The sequence below is a fragment of the Ictidomys tridecemlineatus genome, chromosome 4 (assembly GCF_052094955.1).
Source record: "Ictidomys tridecemlineatus isolate mIctTri1 chromosome 4, mIctTri1.hap1, whole genome shotgun sequence".
In the NCBI taxonomy this organism is placed as follows: domain Eukaryota; kingdom Metazoa; phylum Chordata; class Mammalia; order Rodentia; family Sciuridae; genus Ictidomys; species Ictidomys tridecemlineatus.
In genome coordinates, this window is record NC_135480.1 from 103,448,479 (window position 1) to 103,469,857 (window position 21,379).

The window sequence follows — 21,379 nt, forward strand, 5'->3', positions numbered from 1 at the left end:
GTGTGCATCGGTAGAGAGCATTTTCCTTTAGGAAGGAAGGAAACTAACCTTTAACAAGCTGGCCCTCTTTGCCAGCCATGGGGTTGGAAGCTTTATGGACATTATCTCATTAAATCTTAATTAAAAGAAAATATCAGGGAGATGTTCCTGCTACTTTACAGATGAGAAAACTGAATCTCAATGGGGTTGAATAACTTGCCTGGACTCATGCAGACATGACATGGATGAGGGGCCAGGTCTTCTGCCCAGATCCATCCATTCTGTTATATCTTGTTCTAGGGTAGTGACAGTGAGGGGGAGCTCAAACTCAGTTATCTTAAGTCCCTTTCTAATCTCAGACTTGATGATGCTACAGAGTATCCAGGGCAAAATAAAAAGCTCCAGAGATCAACATTCAACTCCTCCCATTGTCTCTGGAGAATCTGTGGTGCATTCACCCATCAGGGGGGGTTGGCCAGAAGCAAGGTTGCTAGGGCTGCACTCTACTGCCCTGAACTCGGGCAGGGTTTTCTCAGGAAGGGAGAAGTGGGAACTGGAAATGAGGCAGCAGCTGGCAGCATCTGCTAAGCATAGCCCCGAGGCTTGCTCATTTTCCCACCAGGACATTCAGGCAAGGCACCTTCAGCCTGGTAGTGTCAAAGAAACTTTGCTGGGGCACAGCAGTGTCGGGGAAGGCAGGGTGTCAGGACCAGGGAGCTTCCAGAACAGACCAGGGCGAGATCTGGATGGGGCAGTACGTGGTCCACAGGCCTTCTTATAAGAAGAATGGGGTGTAGGTTTGGGGAATAGGAAATCAATGAAGTCAAGCCTTGGTCTCTGCAGTCTGGAACCCAGCATGTTGGGAGTAGGACCCAAGGTTGGAAAAGGTAGTGGGAGTGGATACTTACAGCCTCTCTTGCCTTTCAGGTCTCTCCCTCAGGGACTTTGGGCCCCCTCACTGTCCCTCCTGTCCACAGCACCATGCCTGGAACAGGTGAGCTTAAAAATAATATTTCTAGATAGCTCCATAATTCCTTTAGATAACAGGATATTAGAATCAGAAAGGATTCCTTTTAGTTCTAATATCCTGTTATCTAAAGGAGAACTAGCATCCCATAAATGCACTTCAAGGGACATTAAAATCCATGCTGAGAACAGGATTCCATAATCAAATAAATTTGGAAAGTTCTGGGTAAGAAAAGTTTAGACAAATGTGTTTGTTTTAATGGCAGCACTTCTCAGCAATCAAACACATACTACATTGCAAAATGAGCTGTAGAGAAGGCCAAAGGAAGGCAGGGTTTTCCATTACTAATTTTATTTTTTATTTTGAGACAAGGCCTTGCTAAGTTGCTGAGGCTGACTCAAACTTGCAATCCTCCTGCCTCAGCCTCCCGAGTCATTAGGATTAGAGGTGTTTGTCACCACACCTGGCTCAAACTAATTTTTAACAGGATTCTATTTTTCAAAAATCACCTGTAGCATTTCAGAGAGCCAGAGATGTTGGTGATATGTCCAAATATGCCCAGGACAACCACAGGGGCTGCTTCATATCCTGCAATAATTATCATAATTATTTTTTTTTCTTTTGGCACCAGGGATTGAACCCAGTGGTGCTTAATAGCTACATCCCCAGTCTATTTTATTTTTTCTTATATTTTGAGACAAGGTTTTGCTAAGTTGTTTAGGGCTTCACTAAGTTGCTGAGACTGGCTTTGAATTTGTGATTCTCCTGCCTCAATCTCCTAAGCCACTGGGATTATAGGTGTATACCACCACACCGAGCTCTCTCTTCCATTTTTAAAAGTGTCTTAGTTTGATGGTAAAATGTAGGTCACCCTATACATGGAACACAGTTTGGGAAGCCCAAACACAAGAATTCCATTTAGTCCAAATCTTCTATTTTACAGAGGACAAAAAAGAGTTTATGGAAGTGAAACAGGTTGGCACAGGCCACAGAACTGCTTAGTAAATGACCCAGGACCAAGATGAGACTCAAGTCCCCTTTCTCCTGGTTCAGCACTCTTTCAAGGAGATCACATGCCTTTTCTTGGGCGGAGAGGGGAAAACTAGAGTCATTAGTTATGTGCTTGGGTTCTCTTTTTCCCTGTATGCTTCTCTTTCTTTCTTCCTCTCTTCTTTTCCTATGTTTCTTATTCTTTTTCCCCTCTCGCCTCTTGGTCTAGGGCTACAGATGCCCAGCCCAGGGTGTGTCGTGAAGTAGGATGATTTTGGCATCTATCCTCCTTGCATTTGGCAAGTCCTGAACTTGCAGAACCAGCCACACTGCTCTTGAGGGCCTGGGCTGCAGAGAGCATCTGCCATCAGAGTCTCTCTGGGGACAGGTCAGGCCATCGGGTGGACATTGATGCTAATGCGATAGGAAGTGGGCAGATGGGTAGGGGAAGGGTGAGGTCCCTTTGGGGATATACCAGGAAGTCAGGTGTTAAAAAGGCCATATCACAACATCCCAGGATCCAACAGCATTCATTTCCCTCTATTTTTGCCTCTCCTTGTCCTTAGTAACGTCATCCTGTTCCCCTGGGAACAACAGCAGGCCTTCGTCTCCTGGCTCAGGACTCCACGCCAGCAGTCCCACTGCGTCTCAAAATAACTCCAAAGCAGCCATGAACTCCTCCTCCAGCTTTAACTCCTCAGGGTAAGACCCAGGGGGGGAGTACAGAGGCAGCCGGCAAGCCCAGGGGCATGTGAGGAGTTGGACCAGTGCCTTGGGACAGAGAGCTTGTCATAGGACTGGAACAGAGGAATGGGCTGGCAGGGAGAGAACAGAGTGGACAACTAGACTGGACCATGTCCCTAGGGAACAGGGATTTTAAAATTAAACTGCAGCCAGGGAGCTGTCCTAGGAAGGAGCTGATGTCAACAAAGCCAAAATTTCCATCCTCACTTGGACAATGGAAATTTCCAAGCCATCCTGTCGAAAGAACCAGGTCTTCTGCTGGGCTCAGGGGCACGCTGGTCCATGTCAGGAACCCGGTTCTCGGGATGTTCTGACACCAGCCAAGAGCTTAAGCACAAAGAACACCCTGGGCTTTAGGCATGGATGATACCAGGAAGGAGGGAGGTGATGCCAACCCCTACTCCCACTGCCGCCTGGGCAGCAGTGAGGACAGCAGCCTCCAGGGCTTTGGAAGTTGGACTCTAGGTTCTAGACCTGAACTTGTAAGAAGAGATGCATCTGCTTGTCCCAATCCAGGTGGTTCAACAAGACAGTCAGCTTTTACTGGCCAATTGTGGTGTAGTCCCCAAAGATGGAATTCCCCTGGTACTAGAGAGATAAAGGGGGAGAGAGAGAGAGAGAGAGAGAGAGAGAGAGAGAGAGAGAGAGAGAGAGAGACATCAAATAATATATTATTAGGAGCTTTACAAAATTACTTTGAGGTATGAGACATATTGGAAAGTCTACGATTCAGTGGGGTTTTTTGGTGTATTGCCAAGGTCATTCAACCATTACCATTACCTAGTTCCAGAACATTTTCATTTCACCCCAGAAAAACCCCTGTATGTGTTAGTGGTCGCTCCCATTTCCATCTTTTCCAAGCACATTAGTTACTTTATGATAGACCTGTTTCCTTCTTCCTTCCAGATCTTGGTACCGATGGAATCATCCCACCTACCTCCACTGAGACCAGAACGTTCCTCCTGCTGCACCTGGCCCTGTATGACCCCCCACCCCCAAGGAAGGGAGCCACGCCCCCTCTATGTGGACAGATTACTTTCAGAAGCGTGGAAGAAAAGCCCCACTATGAGTGAACCCAGACTCTTGCCTTCTTCAGGAGCAAGGGCTTCCAGAGAGCCAAACTGTGATAGAGCCATGTGCTGACTCTAATGCTCTTGAAATACATCTCCCTCCCAGGAGGTTTTCGTTTTCACCGTCTTTGCCTGTGCCCTGAGCTTCTACCATGACTTCACCAAGGCAATAGTCCTTCAGAGAAAAGGACTTCTTGTCATTATTCTCCAACTCATCCATGGGATTCTGGGGACAGCCATTTGCCTGGTGTGCCATACTGCCAGAGACAGTGGTTTTGATTTTGAACTTAGCCACAATCCCAAACTGATCCCAAAATCTGTGGAAAGATTTGAATCCTGTCTCTACCAAAGCCTGATGGTTTCTCTGTTTAGTAGTTTTCCCAGTGATTCACCATTTCACCCTATTTTCTTTTTAAGCTCACCCTTTTTTCTTTCTACAAACAGATCCATCCCCCCCCCCCTCTCTGTCTCTCTCTCTCTCTTTTGGGTGGGGGATACTGGGGATTGAACCCAGGGGAACTCTACAAAAACTGAGCTATATTGCTAGTTCTTTTTTTATTTTTAATTTTGAGACAGGATCTCACAAAGTTGCCCAGGCTGGTCTTAAACTTGTGATCCTCCTGCCTCAGCCTCCCAAGTTGCTGGGATTACAGGCATGTGCCACACCCAGCCAGCTCCATCCATTCTTGCATTCTCCCAAGTACCTTCCTCTCTACAGATGGCTGAGCCACCATCTGTCCCCTGGGCATGCTGCTCTGCCCCCTGGTGCTCTTCTGTTGGCTCACATCTACCCCAGAGTTCAAGAGTACTTGCTTTCCCTCTCTTTCCCCGTGTTTCTCCTTAGCCCACCCTCCCTCTTTCTCCTGGCTACATAAAAGGAAGAACCCAAGAGCAAACACACAAATGTTGTTGGCAATCTGTACATAGTGTTTTCCTGGTTTTACATTATGTTCTTCTCTCCTTAATGTGGAATTTTCCAGAAAGATGTTTAACTCAGGTGTGAATTTTGAAGATGTCTCTGTAATATTTTATCTTCTTTAAAAAAAAAGAAAAAAGGAAAAAAATACCAAAGTGTGAAATACTTCCAGAGTTCCCTCTCAGGCTGGGAGTCTGCTGACTTTTTTGGGAATATTATCTCTAGAGTCTCCTTTGTGGGCCAGTGTGTAGAGCTCTAACATGAAGCCATCCCAGAAATGGTCACTTTTTTTTTCTTTTTTTAAAGACTGCATATCCAGGAAACTGTTGAGACCCAAAGGAATCTCTCGGTTTCTAAATAAATCTGTATAGTGATGACATAAACTATGTCATCATTGGTAGAAGAAGTTTAGATTACCGTGTTGTGCCTTTTCGTTGTGAGGAGTGGGAAAGGGGAGGGGATGTGAGTGCATATAAAGAAATGGGGTGAGAAGAATGATTCAATTGGTACAGGAAGTGTATTGCCCCCAAAGGGGAGGCTAAAGATGGTCTACATTGACACAGGGCCCTAACGAGTTCAGAGTTCTTACTTCTTGGGATACAACTATCTTGGGGCACAGTAGGCAAGAATTATTTTCCTCATTTTGTAAGTGGGACAATGGTGAATATTTAAGACCAAGTCACTCAGAGACTCCAGAGGTGGAGCTGAGGAGAATCTCTCTTATCTCAGATGTCCTGAACATTAATTATAATTTATTCACAACATGAAGCCTTAGAAATTTAAGGCAGAGTAAATTTCATAACCATATATATGAAGAAGGTTGAGATGCAGACAAGGCATCCTTGTGTTTTCTCTTAGTTGAATAAAAACTTAAGCAGCTACACATCTGGGCACAGTGACACAAACCTGTAATCCCAGTGACTCTGGAGACTGACAGAAGGATTGAAGTTCTAGACTCAGAAATGTAGCAAGACTCTGTTACAAAATAAAAGGGACCGGGGATGTCATTCAGTGGTAAAGCACCCCTGGGTAATGGTGAATGGGGAAAAACTAGAATTAATATTAAACAGTTGTTGCAAATAGTAGCATCCACATGGGAAACCTACACATAAATCCTTAGGAGTGGACTCCTCTGGATGTTTGAATAGGGCTTACTCTAAGACTTGTAGTTCATGCCATGAGGTAGGAGAAAGGCTATTGGTAGCAGTTACTTTCTCAAGAAAAAGATCCACAACCACAAGAATGGGACCCTATTTAGAATAAATTATACTCCACCAAAAAAAAATGGGGGGGGGGCGAGAGAGAGAGAGAGAGAGAGAGAGAGAGAGAGAGAGAGAGAGAGGAAGAAGAAGAAGGGGGAAAAAAGATCTAGTTAAAATCAGTGAGCTGAAAGTTGGTCTCTTGCACTGTCCCCAAACTCTGGTTTTCATCCAAGGGCTCATGGTTTTTTTTTTGTTTTTTTTTTGGTACCCAGCATTGAATCCAGGGATGCTTAACCACTGAGCCACATTCCCAGCATGTCCTCCCCCCCCTCACATTTATTTTTTTTATTTTGAGACAAGGTCTTGCTAAATTGCTGAGGCTAGCTTTGAATTCATAATTCTCTTGCCTCAGCCTCCTGAGTCACTGGGAGTGTAGGCATGCACAGCCATACCCAGCAGCCCATGATTTTTATGAAAAACAAAATTGTAGCCTAATTGTTCCATCTCTGTAGGTTCCATTGACTGGGACATTTGCTGCACAGAGTCTAACCTGGAAGTGAGTACAAATTTAACTTTCATGTCTGCATGATTCTTTGAAATCCATAATTCCAGGGAAGTTGACTAGAAGTTTGGTTAGTTTCTTCAGCATCTATTTATAGATAAGAATCTAAGGGCAACAACCAATCATTGTTAGTGGGGAAAGAAAAGAGGAAAAGATTGTTACTGTTGCTTTTCAAATTTTATTTCATTCTTTGTTTGATCTTCAGTTCACTCAAAGCTGGTGAGTACAACTGTGGGCTCCTAAGGCAAAGGATTTTTGGTTCAATTCAGGGAAGGCACTTATTAACCCCAGGTCTCAAATCAGAAAGTCTGCCCTGAGGCCTAAATTTCTGGGTGCAGTGATCCCCTCTATGGGTACTTTGCATGCTCCTGGTATATCTTTGGGAGTTCCTCTGCTCCCATAGATTGTGTGTGTGTGTGTGTGTGTGTGTGTGTGTGTGTGTGTGTATGTGTGTGTCACAAGTGGTGCTATTAATAATTACTCGGAGGTGGATTGTCTTTAAATGCCAGTGTATATTTAATCACACCAATCATCAAATATAAACAATTAATACAAAAAGTGTTGGGTGTGCGGGAGCACCCCAACTACAATTCAATGCACGATAATTAAACACTATAAGCAAATCACACAATCCTAGGCTAACCACAAGCCCCAAAATACCTCCAATGCCACGTGACTTCTCTTACCCAAAGAGCAGACTTGTCCTTGTCTGGTGGTTCTCTCCAACCAATGGCTGGATGTCAGAGAATGGTGGAATCAGTCCTGGACAGTCAGCAAGGTGGCCAGTCTCACTGATGTCCTTGGAGCAAAATATCTTTAAGGTGGCAGGACAAGCAATTTAAACACAGTTCCAAGTTGGTGGTGTACATTTGTGATTAGTTACACCCAGTGAAAGTCAATGTCCATTGTTACGTCTGGTGAGGTGATATAATTGCAACTGGGCATGTTCTTCGTGCATGTCCATGGAGCTGTGCTCCCTATCAATTGTATCCAGTCATTGCTAAGCTTGCCTATAGCTAGTGTCCTTTACAGCTCCTTATCAATTGCAAGCAGACATGACTAAGCATGTCAATGGCTGCTGTTCCTTATGGCCAGCAACTTAGTGAATCCCAGCATGTCCCAGCCTGTCTATGGCAGATGCTCCTTACAGTGTGGAAGCAGACCCTTGGAGTTGGGGCTTATTTTTTTTTCTCAGTGTCCCCATACTTAACATTGTGCCTACACATAATAGGCAATTAAGATTTTTTTAAAGTTAGATATGGTCCTTTTTCTTTTGTCCTTTATTTATTTATCTTTATGTGGTGCTGAGGATCAAACACAGGGTGAGGCAAGTGCTCTACCATGAGATACAACTCCAGCCCAGGCAATTAAGATTTTTGAAGTAGAATTTCTTTTTTTTTCCTCTAAACAACTTCTAATATTATCTACTGTGGTAGGAGATACAAATTCAAAACATAGTATACATATTAGGAGATCTAGTCCAATTAGTACCATATCTTGGTGGTTAGGAGCACCCCAAAATTATCTTCCCTGAGATCATGCCCACCTGTGCTTCCTATTTTTTTTTTTTAGTTGTTGAAGGACCTTTATTTTATTTATATGTGGTGCTGAGACTCGAACCCAGTGCCTTGCACATGTAGGTAAGAACTTTGCTTCTGAGCCACAACCTCAGCCTCCTTTGCTTCGTATTAATCATGTCACTTTGGGAAAATTCTCTCCTGTTCTGTGCCTTAATTTCTCACCTGTAAAATGGATGTAAAAACAGATCCCATTCCTTAATGTTATGATGAGGATTGAATGAATTAATATTTGAACAATGCTTAAATTATGTCTGGTGAGTTAATAAGGCAATGCTGTATAAGTGTTGTCAGTGTTATTGTGATTATTGGGTCGTTGTTATGAAATCAGTGAAAAGTTTCCTGTTCTCTGCTCTCCCTAATAACCCAAATCTTTCCTGGGGGATTCCAGTATTAACAAGGATCTGTTTTGGTGGAACAGAGATTGTGGCCAAAGATATATAAATTAATAAAGTTTAATCCCAAGTTATGGTGTTTGAACCTGGAATCCTAGTCACCCAAGCCTAAAGGACAGGTGCCTTCCTTAATCACCTCAGCCTTTGGACTCCTGAAGGCTTTAATGCTGTATTCTTTTTTTTTTTTTTTTTTTTTGAGAGAGAGAGAGAGAATTCATTTATTTATTTATTTTTTAGTTTTTGGCGGACACAACATCTTTGTTGGTATGTGGTGCTGAGGATCGAGCCCGGGCCGCACGCATGCCAGGCAAGCGCGCTACTGCTTGAGCCACATCCCCAGCCCAACGCTGTATTCTTTTATGGAAAATGGTGGCAACAAAAAGAAAGTCCCAAATGCAGATACAAAAGAATGAAAAAAAATACTATAATCAAAACAAACAGGGGAAAGGTTGAGATTTGCATACTATCCATTTACTGAAATGAATCTTGGGATGTTTTCTTTCTTCAAGGTATCATCACCTTTTATTAGGTCTATTCCAACACATTTGTAACAGGTCTTCTCCAATTCATCTTATAGTGATTTGTTAAAATTTAAAATTTAGTCATGTCTGCTTGCAATTTGTTAAAATTCAAATTCTGATTTAGTAGTTCCAGAGCAGGGTTCTCAATTCTGCACATCTGAATTGCGGGGGGTGGGGGTGGGGGATAAAAATAGTTGATACACAGAAATTCTGATTCACTTTGATGTATGGACAGGACATCAGGATTTAAAAAATCTCCTAAAATCCCAGGCACCATGGTATACCCTGTAATTCCAGTATGGGAAGTTGAGGTAGGAGGATCATAAGTTCAAAGCCAATTTCAGCAATTTAGTGAGGCTAAGCAACTTAGTGAAGTTCTAAGCAACTTAGTGAGATCCTGTCTCACAATAAAAAAATCTATAATTATTTCAATATTAATTCTATTGGCCAGGTGTAGTGGGGGAATTCCTGAAATCCTAGTGGCTTGGGAGGCGAAGGCAGGAGGATAGCAAGTTCAAAGCCAGCCTCAGTAACTTAGTGATGCCCTAAACAATTTAGTGAAACCCTATCTCAAAATAAAATATATTTTAGAGAAAGGGCTGGGCATGTGGTTCAGTGGTTAAGTGCCCCTGAGTTCAACCCCCCAGTATTCCACCCAACCCCTACAAAAACAACAACAGAAATCTATTGCCATATATAAATAAAAAAAGAACCAATAAAAAACTATGACCAAATAAAAAAATAAAAATACAATAAACAAAAAAAAATAAAAGGACTGGGGATGCTGGGGATGTGGCTCAGGGGTTAAGTGCACCTGTGTTCAATGGCTGGTAACAATAAACAAATAAATGCAAGCTCCTCAAACATTTCTTCTGTGTGATCAAGGTTGAGAACAACTGCCTAAATGTGTGAACAATTCATTGGAACCTTGTTAAAATGCAAATCCTGGTTTAGTAGTTCCAGAATTATGGTCTGATTATGTGTTTCTAATGAACTGCCAGGCAATGCAGATTCTGCTTGCCCACAGACCATGCTTTAAGTAGCACAAGCTTGGAGAGCATGGTAATATGATTCCCTTGCTCAATAAAATTGGTGGGTGTGGTGATGCATCCCTGTAACCCCAGCTACTTGGTGGGTGGGGCAGGGGGATCGAAAGTACAAGTTCAGCCTGGGCAACTTAGCCCCAGTCTCAAAATAAAATGGCTAGGAATGTAGCTCAGTGGTAGAGCACCCTTGAGTTCAATCTCCAGTATATATATACATATATAAAATCATAGGCATCTGCTGGGCCTATGATTATATATATTACACCTGTAATACTAGAAGTTGGGAAGCTGAGGCAGGAGAGTTTTGAGTTCAAACCAGCCTCAGCAATTTAGTGAGACCCTAAGCAAATCACTGACACCCTGTCTCTAAATAAAATATAAAAAAAAGGGCTGGGGAGGCTGGGGTTGTGGCTCAGTGGTAGAGCACTCGCCTAGCTTGTTCGAGGTGCTGGGTTCAATCCTCAGCACCACATAAAAATAATAAAATAAAGGTATTGTGTTCAAGTACAACCAAAAATATTTAAGAGGTGGGGGTTCTGAGGATGTGGCTCAATGGTTAAGTACCCCCCTGAGTTCCATCTCTGATACAAAAACAAACAAATAAACAAACAAACAAAACACATAGGTTTCCTCTTTTCCGTGTAAGAAGATCCCCAACCCTGCTGCCTGGCATCATAGAAGCAGTAAATGCCCTCTAACATCATTGGTTCTCAAATGCAATCGATCATCTGAATGACCTGGGGCAGGTAAAAAAATCTACAGATTCCTGGATCCCCCACCAAACTTATTAAATCACAATATTCAAGGTGACATCTGCATAAGGGTATTTTGAAAACATTTTCCAAGTAGTATGCATTGTAAACAAACTTTAGATACTTCAACATGCTTTCAATAGTTTTCCATTATTCAGTCAACAAACTGCATCTGCACTAGGGGGGAAAAAGATGAAAATAGTGCCACCCTTACCTTTGAGGGGTTGACAAGATAAATGACCTAATGAGAAGATTTAATATGCCCAATGCATAAACACATCTGCTAAAGATTTCGTCTTTTGAAGAATGTGTGGGTCCTCAGTACCCCATCATTGTTCATCTTGATCAAAAGGACAGACAACCTCCTTACCCCTTTGAGTTTTCATAGTTCTCTCTTTGAACTTGCTCTCCTTCTCTTTGGTATTAAAATAGACCCAAAGAAGAATAAGGATTTACCCAAAGTGAAATAAAAACAATATATCATATTTATATGGTGACTTCCACGTCCCTTTTGTTCTATGCACATTACAGATGTAATTTTAAAAAATTCTCTTAATAGGCTGATATGGTGGTGCACACCTATAATCTCAGCCACTAGGGAGGCTGAGGCAGGAGGATCCCAATACAAGGCTAACCTCTGCAGGGTGAGCACTCCTGGATTCTATCCCTGGTATAAACAAACAAACAAACAAACACCCTCCCAATTATGACATAGGTATTATTACTGTTCCTACTCTGTAAACAAGAAAAGGGAGAGACAAAAGAACCAAAGGCAGAACTTTTTCTCTGATATGTTGATGCTAACTCACAATAAGGGGGGCAATGCCCAGGGAAGAAAAGAGTCCATTGAATTAGAGGGGAGGGAAAGGAGGAAAGGGGTGTGGGGCAGGAAGGATAGTAGAAGGAATCATTACCCTATGTGTATATACAATTACACGACCAGTGTAACTCTACATCATGTACAACCAGAAGATTGAGAAGTTATACTCCATTTATGTATGATGTGTCAAAATGCATCTCACTGTCATGTATAATTACTTAGAACAAAAATAAATAAATAAAAACTATTTCTTAAAAATCAAAAAGGGAGCGATAGGAAAATAACCCACCCAAAAGCATATCCAGCAGGATTTACTCTTAAGCCTATGCTGTACCGCCAAACTTGTGACAGCACTAAAATTAGTGTAACTTCTAATTCCTGGGTCTGAGCATCTTCCCGGTAACCAATCATACGTGTGCTCCTTCACACCTCAGATTCAAGCATTAAGGAAGGATTGTGTTGCATCACTCACAGTGCCTGGTAGGGGTGCAAGCACTTAGTAGGCGCTGGATAAATGGTGAATAGATAGGGTGAGCCACCGTGGAAAGGGAGGAATGGATGGATGATGATTTCAACCAACCAACCAAGCAACAGCCTGCGGCCTCGCTACCCCTAGATCGCCCTCCCCTCCCTTGCCCAAAATAGGAGGACCCTCCATCCAGTTCTCCTTCTGAGTGACCCTCATCCAGCTGCGGCTCTGCGCTCTGTCCTCCCAGCCAGCAGGTGCCCCCAGGCCCCTGGCTCCTCCTCCTCCTCTGTCAGTCTCATCCTCTCCCCCTCCTTCTGCTGCTTCCTGTTGCTGTGGCCCGGGCCTGGGTTGTGGGCGCCGAGGCGCCGGAGGCTTCCCGGTGCGCTCCGCAGGTAACCGCGCGGGCGAGCCGCCCGGCGGGATGGGTACCGGCTGGTTCGGGCGCGGGGGTCCCAGCCCGTGCGGCCTGCGGAAAGGACCGAGGCGGGCGGGCGGCAGGGCCGGCCTGGCTTCGGGCCGGGAGGGACTCCTCCTGCCCGTGGGCGCCCGGGCCTCTGCGCCAGGCTCCGGGCGCCCCGCCGGGTGCCGGGATAACGGTCCAGGGCTCCCGGGCTTGGCGCCGGGCGTGGCCGCCTGCTGCAGGCGCGGCGGAGCGGGGATGTCACGGCGCTCAGCTCGCAGCCGGCCACGCCTGCTCCGAGAAGGAGCCAGCCCCGTGCCCTCCTCGCCTGCCCGGCCTGGGGTGCCCGCCGCCGCAGAGGAGCCTCGGCTTCCGAACCGCCAGGGCCTTTGAGAGGGACCCCCAGTTCATCCACAACGCCGGCACCCAGACACGCAGCTCCAAGGTCACAGAGTTGCATCTGCCAGTTACAAATGTCCCTTCTTTGCTCTGATGTGTCAGGGAATTAGGATTCAGAGAAGAAGACTCTAAAAATACTAATCGCCATGTCCAAACTGATCCGCCTTACTGGCCGTGACTCTGGCCTTCAAAAGGAAATAAGGGGAACCCTTCTTTTCATTCGGGATACTTTGTCTTTCTGTTCCTTGCTCTGAAAATTGGCCTTGAAGTTTTGCAAAATTTGTCTTAGAACTCCATGTCAGAGCTGGACTGGACTAGAGAGTTCTCCAAGTCCTTTTTTTTCTTTCCTCCCGTTTATCTTCTGTTTTGTTTTTGTTTTAGGAAAAACAGTCTCTGCCATTGAAGTGATTTGCCCACACTCATGCTGCTAGCTCAGGGCAGAGACCCAATGAAACTTAGGTCTTTGATGGACACCTGCTGTTTTCTTGAATGGAAATCTGATTTCAGATGAAAGCTGTACAGAACTTGACCTTCATAAAGTCCTCTCTGGATAACATTCTTGGGAGTGTCTTGTGTATTGAAGTGTGTTGGTCCACAGATACTATTTCACTTGTCAGAATAGGGTTAAGCACTAAGAGTAGCCATGCAGAAAATTCCTGCTGAGATGAGACAGATACCTGAAATATTTTTGACTTTTTTTTATTTGTATTTTCAACAGAGGAGCTAGTGAATATTAATAATGGCATCTTGGTCATTTTTGGATTTTATTTCTGTATGGCCAAATTCACTCAATAGTTGTTCTTGTCCAAACTTATTTAAGTAAAAATTCCAAAATATAACTTTATGATTTTTATTTCATTTTTTTAACTGAATAATTGCCTTACAGGTATTTTTACATCTCAATAAAAACTCCTCTCGTGCCTCAGAATTCTTGTTCCCTAGTGGTTGAGTTGGATTTCAGAACAGACTCAATTTGGATTTTTCCAGACACCCTTCCAGGATGTCTGGACTCTTTGTTCAGTTCTATATTTGGGTTTACCTCAAATTTTGATTTTCACTGATAAACCCGTGACCCAAATCCAAACCTCAGCTGAATTTAGTTTCAGCTTAAAACCACATGAAACTATCGCATGTCACGTGACTTCTAGCAGAAACCGAAGTGTTGTGCTTTTTCATGGGAACTATGCACTGAGATTTTTGAGATGTGAATACATCAGATACATGTACTATATTTTCTGGGTATTATTGTCAAAGGTTGGTCATTGCCAGAGGGTTATTGTTGACATCTGCTCATTATAATATGTTGTTTTAGTCAGCATTTGTGTCACTGTGGCCAAAATACTTGACAAGAAAACTTAGAGGGGGAAAAATGTATTTTGGCTCACGGTATCAGAGGTCTCAGTCCATAGATGGTTGACTCCATTGTTTTGGATCCAAGATGAGGGAGAACATGGTGGGGAAGGATATGACAGAGGACAACCAGGAAGCAGAGAAAAAGAGAGAAAGGGATCTGTGAAGGGTGCACCCTTCCAGGGCACGCCCCCAGTGACCCATCTCTTCCAGCCATGCCCCACCAGCCTACAGTGACCACCCATTTAGTCCATTCCAACCAGGATGGACTGATTAGGTCAGAGCTCTCACAATTCAATCATTCCACCTCTGATCATTCCTGTATTAGCAGACGAGCTTTGGGGGGACATCTCCTATACAAACCATAACGTATGATGTTAGAATGCAGTTCCTAGTTTCATTTACAGTTTTCTCCAGTGGCCAACATGTTTTCTCTAAGGACCCTGGAGTGGCCCCATATATAGCCATACTGCAATAGAAGATTCTTGTATATGTAGATAAGGAAGAAGCATTTCAGTAAAAGCGCTGCTTTTGAACTATTCAATAACAGTAATGAGGACCTGTATACAGAACACCCCAGTGCTGTTTTCTTAGGGTGCATCCGCTGTTCTCTGGTTTTGGTCTTTTTGTCATAGGATGGCAGTGGCTCTGTGTCTGCAGGTGCTATGCAGTCTCTGTGGCTGGCTCTCGATCTATGCATCTTTCTGTCACCTGAATAAGCACCGAAGCTATGAGTGGAGCTGCCGACTGGTGACGTTCACCCATGGAGTCCTCTCTATAGTCCTTTCAGCTTATATTGGCTTCATCGATGGTCCTTGGCCTTTTACCCACCCAGGTAGGTAGAGGACATTAGGGATCTTTCCATAGCGATTCATGATTTCAGGGATAGTTTTAGAGGAATGAGATCAAGGTGGTGGAAGGTGTGTTGGTTTCTTCTGAGGCCTCTCTCCTTGGCTGGTAGATGGCTGCCCTCTCACATAGTCACCCTGCTGTGTTTGTGTGTGTGTCCTAATCTCTGATAAAGACATCAATCCTAATGGATTAGGGATCACCCAGATGACCCTATTTGAACTGAGTTACCTTCTTAAAGGTCCCATCTCTAAATATTGTCACATTTTGAGGTATAAGAGGCTAGAGCTTTAACATAAGAATTTGGGGAACACAATTCAACCCACAATTCCATTGGAATATGATTTTTTAAAATTCCATAGATTTTTAAAAAATTTCCTTAGATTCCCAAATTGAGTGTTCAAGTTTTCCCCAAATCTGTCAAATTGAGGTGAAAGGGGTTTTTAAGCTTTGTTTTATATAATGGTTCTTAATGGTTTCAAGCATATCAGATTCTTGCACGCTATGTGCTTGGACATGGGAATATCCTAATTTGGGGGGTTCTTTCCAGAGTCTGCTTTCAAAATGGTTAGTGCTGCTAGTATCCAATAACTTAATCCATTAAGTTAAGAAATTTTTCTGACATTTAGGACAGAATGACCCAAGTGTGGAAATAGATCTTTACCTGGTTAAAGAAAAGAGGAAAGCCAGGCATAGTGGCCTCTTACCTGTAATCCCAGCAACTCAGGATGCCAAGGCAGTAGGATTGCAACTTTGAGGCCAGCCTCAGCAATTGAATGAGGCTCTAAGCAACTAAAAATAATGTCTCAAAATAAAAAAATAGAAAAGGAACCTAAGCTCAGTGGTAAAGCTCCTGGGTTCAATCCCCAGTACCAAGAAAAAGAAATTAAATTAAAAAAATAAAAGAGGAAAAAAATCCTTATTGATTTTAATTGGAAGAACATACTGACTTGATTTTATACTGTTCTATAGAGAGGACCCTGAGATTATTGACAGCAGAGAACACTCCTTGTTCTGATTCATTAGAATGGCATTTTCTGGGGCCAACATCATTCAGTTTGATAAAGATCAAGGTTTTAGATTTTAGTCTTTGTTGTTATCATTCAAAAGCTTGCGCCTGCCATAATTTTTTTGTATCCTTCAGTGATTCTGTAAGGTTTGAAAGAACAATGTAGGATCACTGTGCAAGATGGCACAATCCCCAATTACTCAATTTGCTTCTGTCTTGGTTTGTTTCAGGCTCACCCAACACACCTCTCCAAGTTCACGTTCTCTGTCTCACCTTGGGCTACTTCATTTTCGACTTGGGCTGGTGCATCTACTTCCAGTCTGAGGGTGCCCTGATGCTGGCTCACCACACACTGAGTATCTTGGGCATTATCATGGCCCTGGTGCTTGGGGAGTCAGGCACAGAAGTCAATGCAGTCCTTTTTGGAAGTGAGATCACCAACCCCTTGCTCCAGATACGCTGGTTTCTCCGTGAAACAGGACACTATCACAGTTTCACTGGAGATGTGGTGGATTTCCTTTTTGTGGCTCTGTTCACTGGAGTGAGGATTGGTGTAGGAGCTCGCCTGCTTTTCTGTGAAATGGTCTCCCCCACACCCAAGTGGTTTGTGAAAGTCGGGGGAGTAGCGATGTATGCTGTGTCTTGGTGTTTTATGTTTAGCATCTGGCGTTTTGCATGGAAGAAAAGCATCAAGAAGTACCATGCCTGGAGAAGCGGGCGGAGTGAGGAACGGCAGCTAAAACATAATGGACATCTCAAAACACACTAGCCAAGGCTTGCTTCCGATATTGGATCGGACTGAGTCAGCCATGGGAACTAGGTCAGAAATCTGACTGTCGTGGAATCACGCTCATAACAAATTTCGGTTTCAAAAAAGGGCTAAATTTATTGATCACTTTGGTCAGTCTTCAAGCCGAGCATATACAGTATTAAAACAGTAACATCTACAATGGCACAGTTGTGGAAAGTGAGAATCCTCAGTGATTGCTGGGAAGATGTCAGGACCATGAGGTGAGAACTACTGGCGTTTTCAAAATACAGTGACCTTGGGTCCTCTTGTCCTTGGGAAGCATGATATTCAGATAGCCTTGAAAGAAACTGGAAGAAATTTAGTACTGTTTCTTGTTCCTTTGGGAATTTCTTCAGCATATACTTGTTCCTGCTTTTCATGTAGCCCATTTATTTAAATTCATTCCATGTACTATAAAGTGAGGACATTGAGGAAGAGATGTACATTTGGCATTCTGAGCACTGATCAGAGAATTGGATCTGCTTAAACAAAGGGTGATAAGAGGTGAGTGAAACTGGCAGTGGTAGGTGGTCACTTCCTGAACCTCCCTGTGCCCACTGTGTTGGAGGTCCCCAAGACTACCCCCTGGGTTCCATAATTCACTAGGAGGAATTAGAGGGCTCAACATACAGTCTCACTCACAACTTTGATTTATGATAGTAAAAGGATACAGAGTAAAATTATCAAAGGGAAAAGGCACCTGGAACCAAGGGAAACCAGACACAAACTTCTAGAGTCTTCTTCCATTTGGATCACACAGGATGTGCTTAATTCTTCTGGAAATATTTTGTGACAATTTATGAGAAATATTGCCTATCAGGGAAAGTTATTAAAGACTCAGTGCCTAAGATTTCTACTGGCGACTGGTCATACAGGCAGCCTCTTGGCATGTAGCAAGATTCAAGATTCCCAAAAGGAAAACAGCATTCAGCACAAGCCCTGTTGTTTACACACACACAAAAATAAGGAACAATGAGCCAGTCTTTTAAAATTTTATTATTATGATGATTATTATTTACTTTTTGGTATTAAGGATGGAACCCAAGGGGTCTTTTCCACTGAGCTATATCTCTAGCCCTTCTAATTTTGAGACAGATTCTTCCTTAAATTGCTGAGGGTCTTGCTAAGTTGCTGAGGTTGGCCTCAAGTTTGTGATCGCCCTGCCTCGATCTGTTGAATCACTGGGATAATAGGCATGTGTCACCATGCCCAGCTGAGCCAGGCTTATCAGTGAATGGTGAGAGCCCTTCATAATCTAAGTTCCCAGATGCCCATCAAGGGCCAACATTGTAGGCCTTTCCGAGAAGAGCAGGTCGGGTCTGTTACATTAACTTTTTTTGCACAAAAATCATAAGAGCCAGAACTTTGGATATGAGATGAATGAGGTGTGGGTAGATTTACTGAGTCCTGTTGTACGGGTTTTGCCCAACCAGGAAAACTATGCCAGTTCTCGGGGCTTTTGTGCATTAATCTCCTAGGCATGAGAGGCCATGACTAAATTCCATAGGGATTTACCATGTGGATTCCACTGTGCTTGAGATGGGAGTTCAGGTTTCAGCTCTGAGTACGTGTTGCAAACTAGAACCAAAGACTTTTTAATGTGTGGCCTCAGGGTGATAAGGCTAATTTCTTTTCTTTTTGCATTTCAGGTACGTTCCCTTTTAGTACTCTTACTATTTGTTGTCCTTTCTCTAAAACTGGTGCCAGTCTCTAAGAACAAACTAAAATGACAAGGCCAGTCTTTGAAGGGAAATTTTTTTTTTTTTTATTTAGTGTGATAATCTTTAATCTCACATAGGAGGAACTTAAATACGAATTTAGAACAAGGGGTTAGGAATCAAGAATTCCTGAGTTTACTTTAACTGATTTTGCTATTCCCTTGCCAGATCATTTAAGCATGTCACTTGTCTACTCTTGTTCTCAATTTAAACCCCAGGTGAATGAATGAAATACTCTGTATTTCATAGAGATATTATATGGCATTTTGTTAATGGAGGCCTTTAATGTAGGGTTTTTATGAAAAAGATGAAGTAGTATTTATTTATGTATTTATTGCTTATTTATTTTTACCATCTTATTTGACCAATGGTGATTGGTTGGTGAGTAAGCAAATGGTGCTACTGAAGTCAAGGTCAACAGGAAGTATCAGTCCATGGCCACTGGAGATACTAACCTAATAAGTGGTCTTGAAAATGAAAATCATTGGCCTTTGAAACTGGGGACAGGGAAGGTCTAATACTGCATAAAGTTATTACTGCAAAGGAAAAAGTAACTTTAAAGGCACATTAAATCGACTGTAATTTAAAAGTTTTGCTGGACATTGAAATAATCTGACAGACAGCATCTCCACCTCTTTATGATCAGTATCCCTAAAATGTTGGTGAACTTCTTTCCAGCAAAATTGTGGGCAAAGTAGGATGTGGGGGAATGCTGATTTCAGCAAAAGCCTAGCAGAAAAGAGTGGCTTGGCGCATGAACTTAAAAAGAAAAAGCTGGCTCTTGAATTTTGGCACTCTGCAACCTGTTCCATACCAGACAAATGAATAGGCTTAATCTGGTACCAGTTCTTTTCTTCCCTACCCATCAGACGTAAAGGGATTGCAGATCTTGCTGTTGGGGTACTCTCATGGGAATGTGTTTGTTTTTGTTTCATAATGAGAAATCTGAATAAATGCTGGGTTGGGGGATCCCTCATTTCAGCTCTTTTGGTTTTGTGCTAATAACTGAAGAAATTTCTCTGGGAGAAAAGTGTGAAATGAAGATGACTCAGCAGTTAAGATGTTGAGTTTTTGCACCACAAGTAGATAAAGGGCTAATTAACCTGTGGTCTGGCCTGACAAAATGAAGTACTCATTTGCATTTGGATTACTATGTAATAATAACTAACACTGCTCAAGAAGGATTTATATTTCGATAAGATTTGTACTAAATTTTATAAAAAATAAAATAACATTTTATAAATTCAGAGTCTGCCCTTATGTCTTTGTTGAGTTTTGCCAAGAAGTTACAAAATAAATAAAAAGAGGAAAGAAGCCCAGTAGTTGCCTTTGACTTGTAGAAATGTTGATTCCTATTTACACTTACTGGTGAAATATCTCTAATCTGCTGTTTAACATTAATCATTCCTACAATATTTTTATTTTGGGGAGAGGCAATAACCAACATACAGAAAATAGTTTGCCAAAAGAGGAAGAACTTAATTCTTTCTAGTTCTGCCACCTGTTTGGGCAGTTCCCTTGAATATGATGATGTTGAATGGGTCCTTGAAGACAGGGCTTCTGGCCATCTCAAGGCCTGAACTTCCAGGGCCTATAACAGTCCTTGACACATAGTAGGTACATAATAAGCATGCTGAAAAACTGAATGACAGAATGAGGATGTGGTTTAGAATAACTCCTATTGGAAAAAACCTCTCAAAGAGTCTGACTAGTGGTCTGTGTCACCACTGTCACTTTTCTGGGCATAGGACTCTAACCCAAGGAAGGGTATTCTATGTGGGCCAGCTTGACTCTTCTGAAGAACTTTCATACAGAGAGTCTTTAGAATAGTGGCTCTACCAAAACTGTAAGTTGTTGCTTTTATCACTAGTGTTTTGTGGGTGATTATAGAGATTTTCATTATTAAAAAAAAAGTGTAGGGGGCTGGGGTTGTAGCTCAGTGGTGGAGTGCTTGCTTAGCATGTGTGAGGCACTGGGTTCACCACATAAAACACCACATAAAAATACTGTGTGTTCATCTACAGCTAAAAAAATTTTTTAAAAAGTGTAGTTCTGGGATGAATAACCATTAGTTTTTCAATTCTTCTTCTTCTTTTTTTTAACCATCTTCTGAAGCTTTCCCACAGCCTTCTTTGCTCACAGCTAGAACCTTAGGTCTGTTAAGTTTGGAAGGATCTTGACAGCCCTTTGCCAAGAGGTTTTGTATGCAAGGAAGAGAAGGTGAATTAGGAAACTTTCCCAGTTTGTTTTATTCCTGAAGCTTAAGTACTGAGGCACACTTGAATGGAAGATGGGAACTAATTTTTAAAATGCATTTGATGAGTCATGGGGTCCAATTCTTTCCATATGTATATTGTAACATTGTTAGAATAAAGGAAAACAAGACATTTAGTACATTTATGGACAATTTCTTAAGATAGGGGATAAGGTGTGTATTTTGCCGAATATGGACCAATGGTGAACTCATTCTAGTTATGTATAGAAACAATTTAACTGGGAGCCTCCAGAATAGAATTGTCATGTTGGAATGCACCAGCAGGTGGCAATGTGTCCAGGTCTAATCATAGGAAAGTGGCTTGGAACCCTAATCTGCCTCTATTCTTTCCAAAAATAAACATTACAAAATTAGCTGGCTGTGCCCTGAACTTAAAAAAAAAAAAAAAAATCCAGCAAAAAGAGAGTCATCATTGGCTCTGTTTATCTTTTCTATTTTTTTTTTTTTTACCCCTTTCGAACGTCAGCTTGAACTCATGCATCTATTCAGGGATAATGATCCTTTCATGAACTGTTGTGGAATGACTTTTAGAAACAGCATTGTTAAGAGGTAATTGTTTCCTCTCTCCACATCCACTGT

The 21,379-nt window shown here is 42.5% G+C and overlaps 2 protein-coding genes across 4 annotated transcripts in view; both read left to right on the forward strand.

Annotated features, from left to right (window-relative positions):
• Pou2f3 (POU class 2 homeobox 3) overlaps nucleotides 1–5,072 on the forward strand; it is an 81,508-nt gene extending 76,436 nt beyond the window's left edge. The window contains exons 11-13 of the mRNA XM_040285378.2: nucleotides 907–973; nucleotides 2,503–2,638; nucleotides 3,587–5,072. Of these exons, the coding sequence (XP_040141312.1) occupies nucleotides 907–973; nucleotides 2,503–2,638; nucleotides 3,587–3,626 (243 nt within the window). The 3' untranslated portion in view covers nucleotides 3,627–5,072. The remainder of the gene's footprint in view (nucleotides 1–906; nucleotides 974–2,502; nucleotides 2,639–3,586) is intronic.
• Nucleotides 5,073–12,200: 7,128 nt separating this feature from the next.
• Nucleotides 12,201–19,772, forward strand: Tlcd5 (TLC domain containing 5). 3 transcript variants are annotated; one of them, XM_078047174.1, is made up of 3 exons: nucleotides 12,204–12,402; nucleotides 13,191–14,994; nucleotides 16,248–19,772. In XM_078047174.1, the coding sequence occupies exons 2-3, from the start codon at nucleotides 14,796–14,798 to the stop codon at nucleotides 16,784–16,786; spliced, it is 738 nt and encodes a 245-aa protein (XP_077903300.1). In that variant the 5' UTR covers nucleotides 12,204–12,402; nucleotides 13,191–14,795; the 3' UTR covers nucleotides 16,787–19,772. The 3 variants fall into 3 exon arrangements, with proteins under 3 accessions (XP_077903301.1, XP_077903300.1, XP_005328438.1); XM_005328381.5 differs by having other exon boundaries at nucleotides 12,212–12,402; nucleotides 14,795–14,994; XM_078047175.1 differs by lacking the exon at nucleotides 13,191–14,994 and having other exon boundaries at nucleotides 12,201–12,402.
• The last annotated feature ends 1,607 nt before the right edge of the window (nucleotides 19,773–21,379 follow it).

Excerpts from the sequence above, each read along its gene's own strand:
- Tlcd5 (XM_078047174.1), top strand. The coding sequence starts at position 14,796 with ATGGCAGTGGCTCTGTGTCTGCAGGTGCTATGCAGTCTCTGTGGCTGG. Across the intron at positions 14,995-16,247 it reads TTGGCCTTTTACCCACCCAG|GCTCACCCAACACACCTCTC; the intron begins GTAGGTAGAGGA and ends GGTTTGTTTCAG.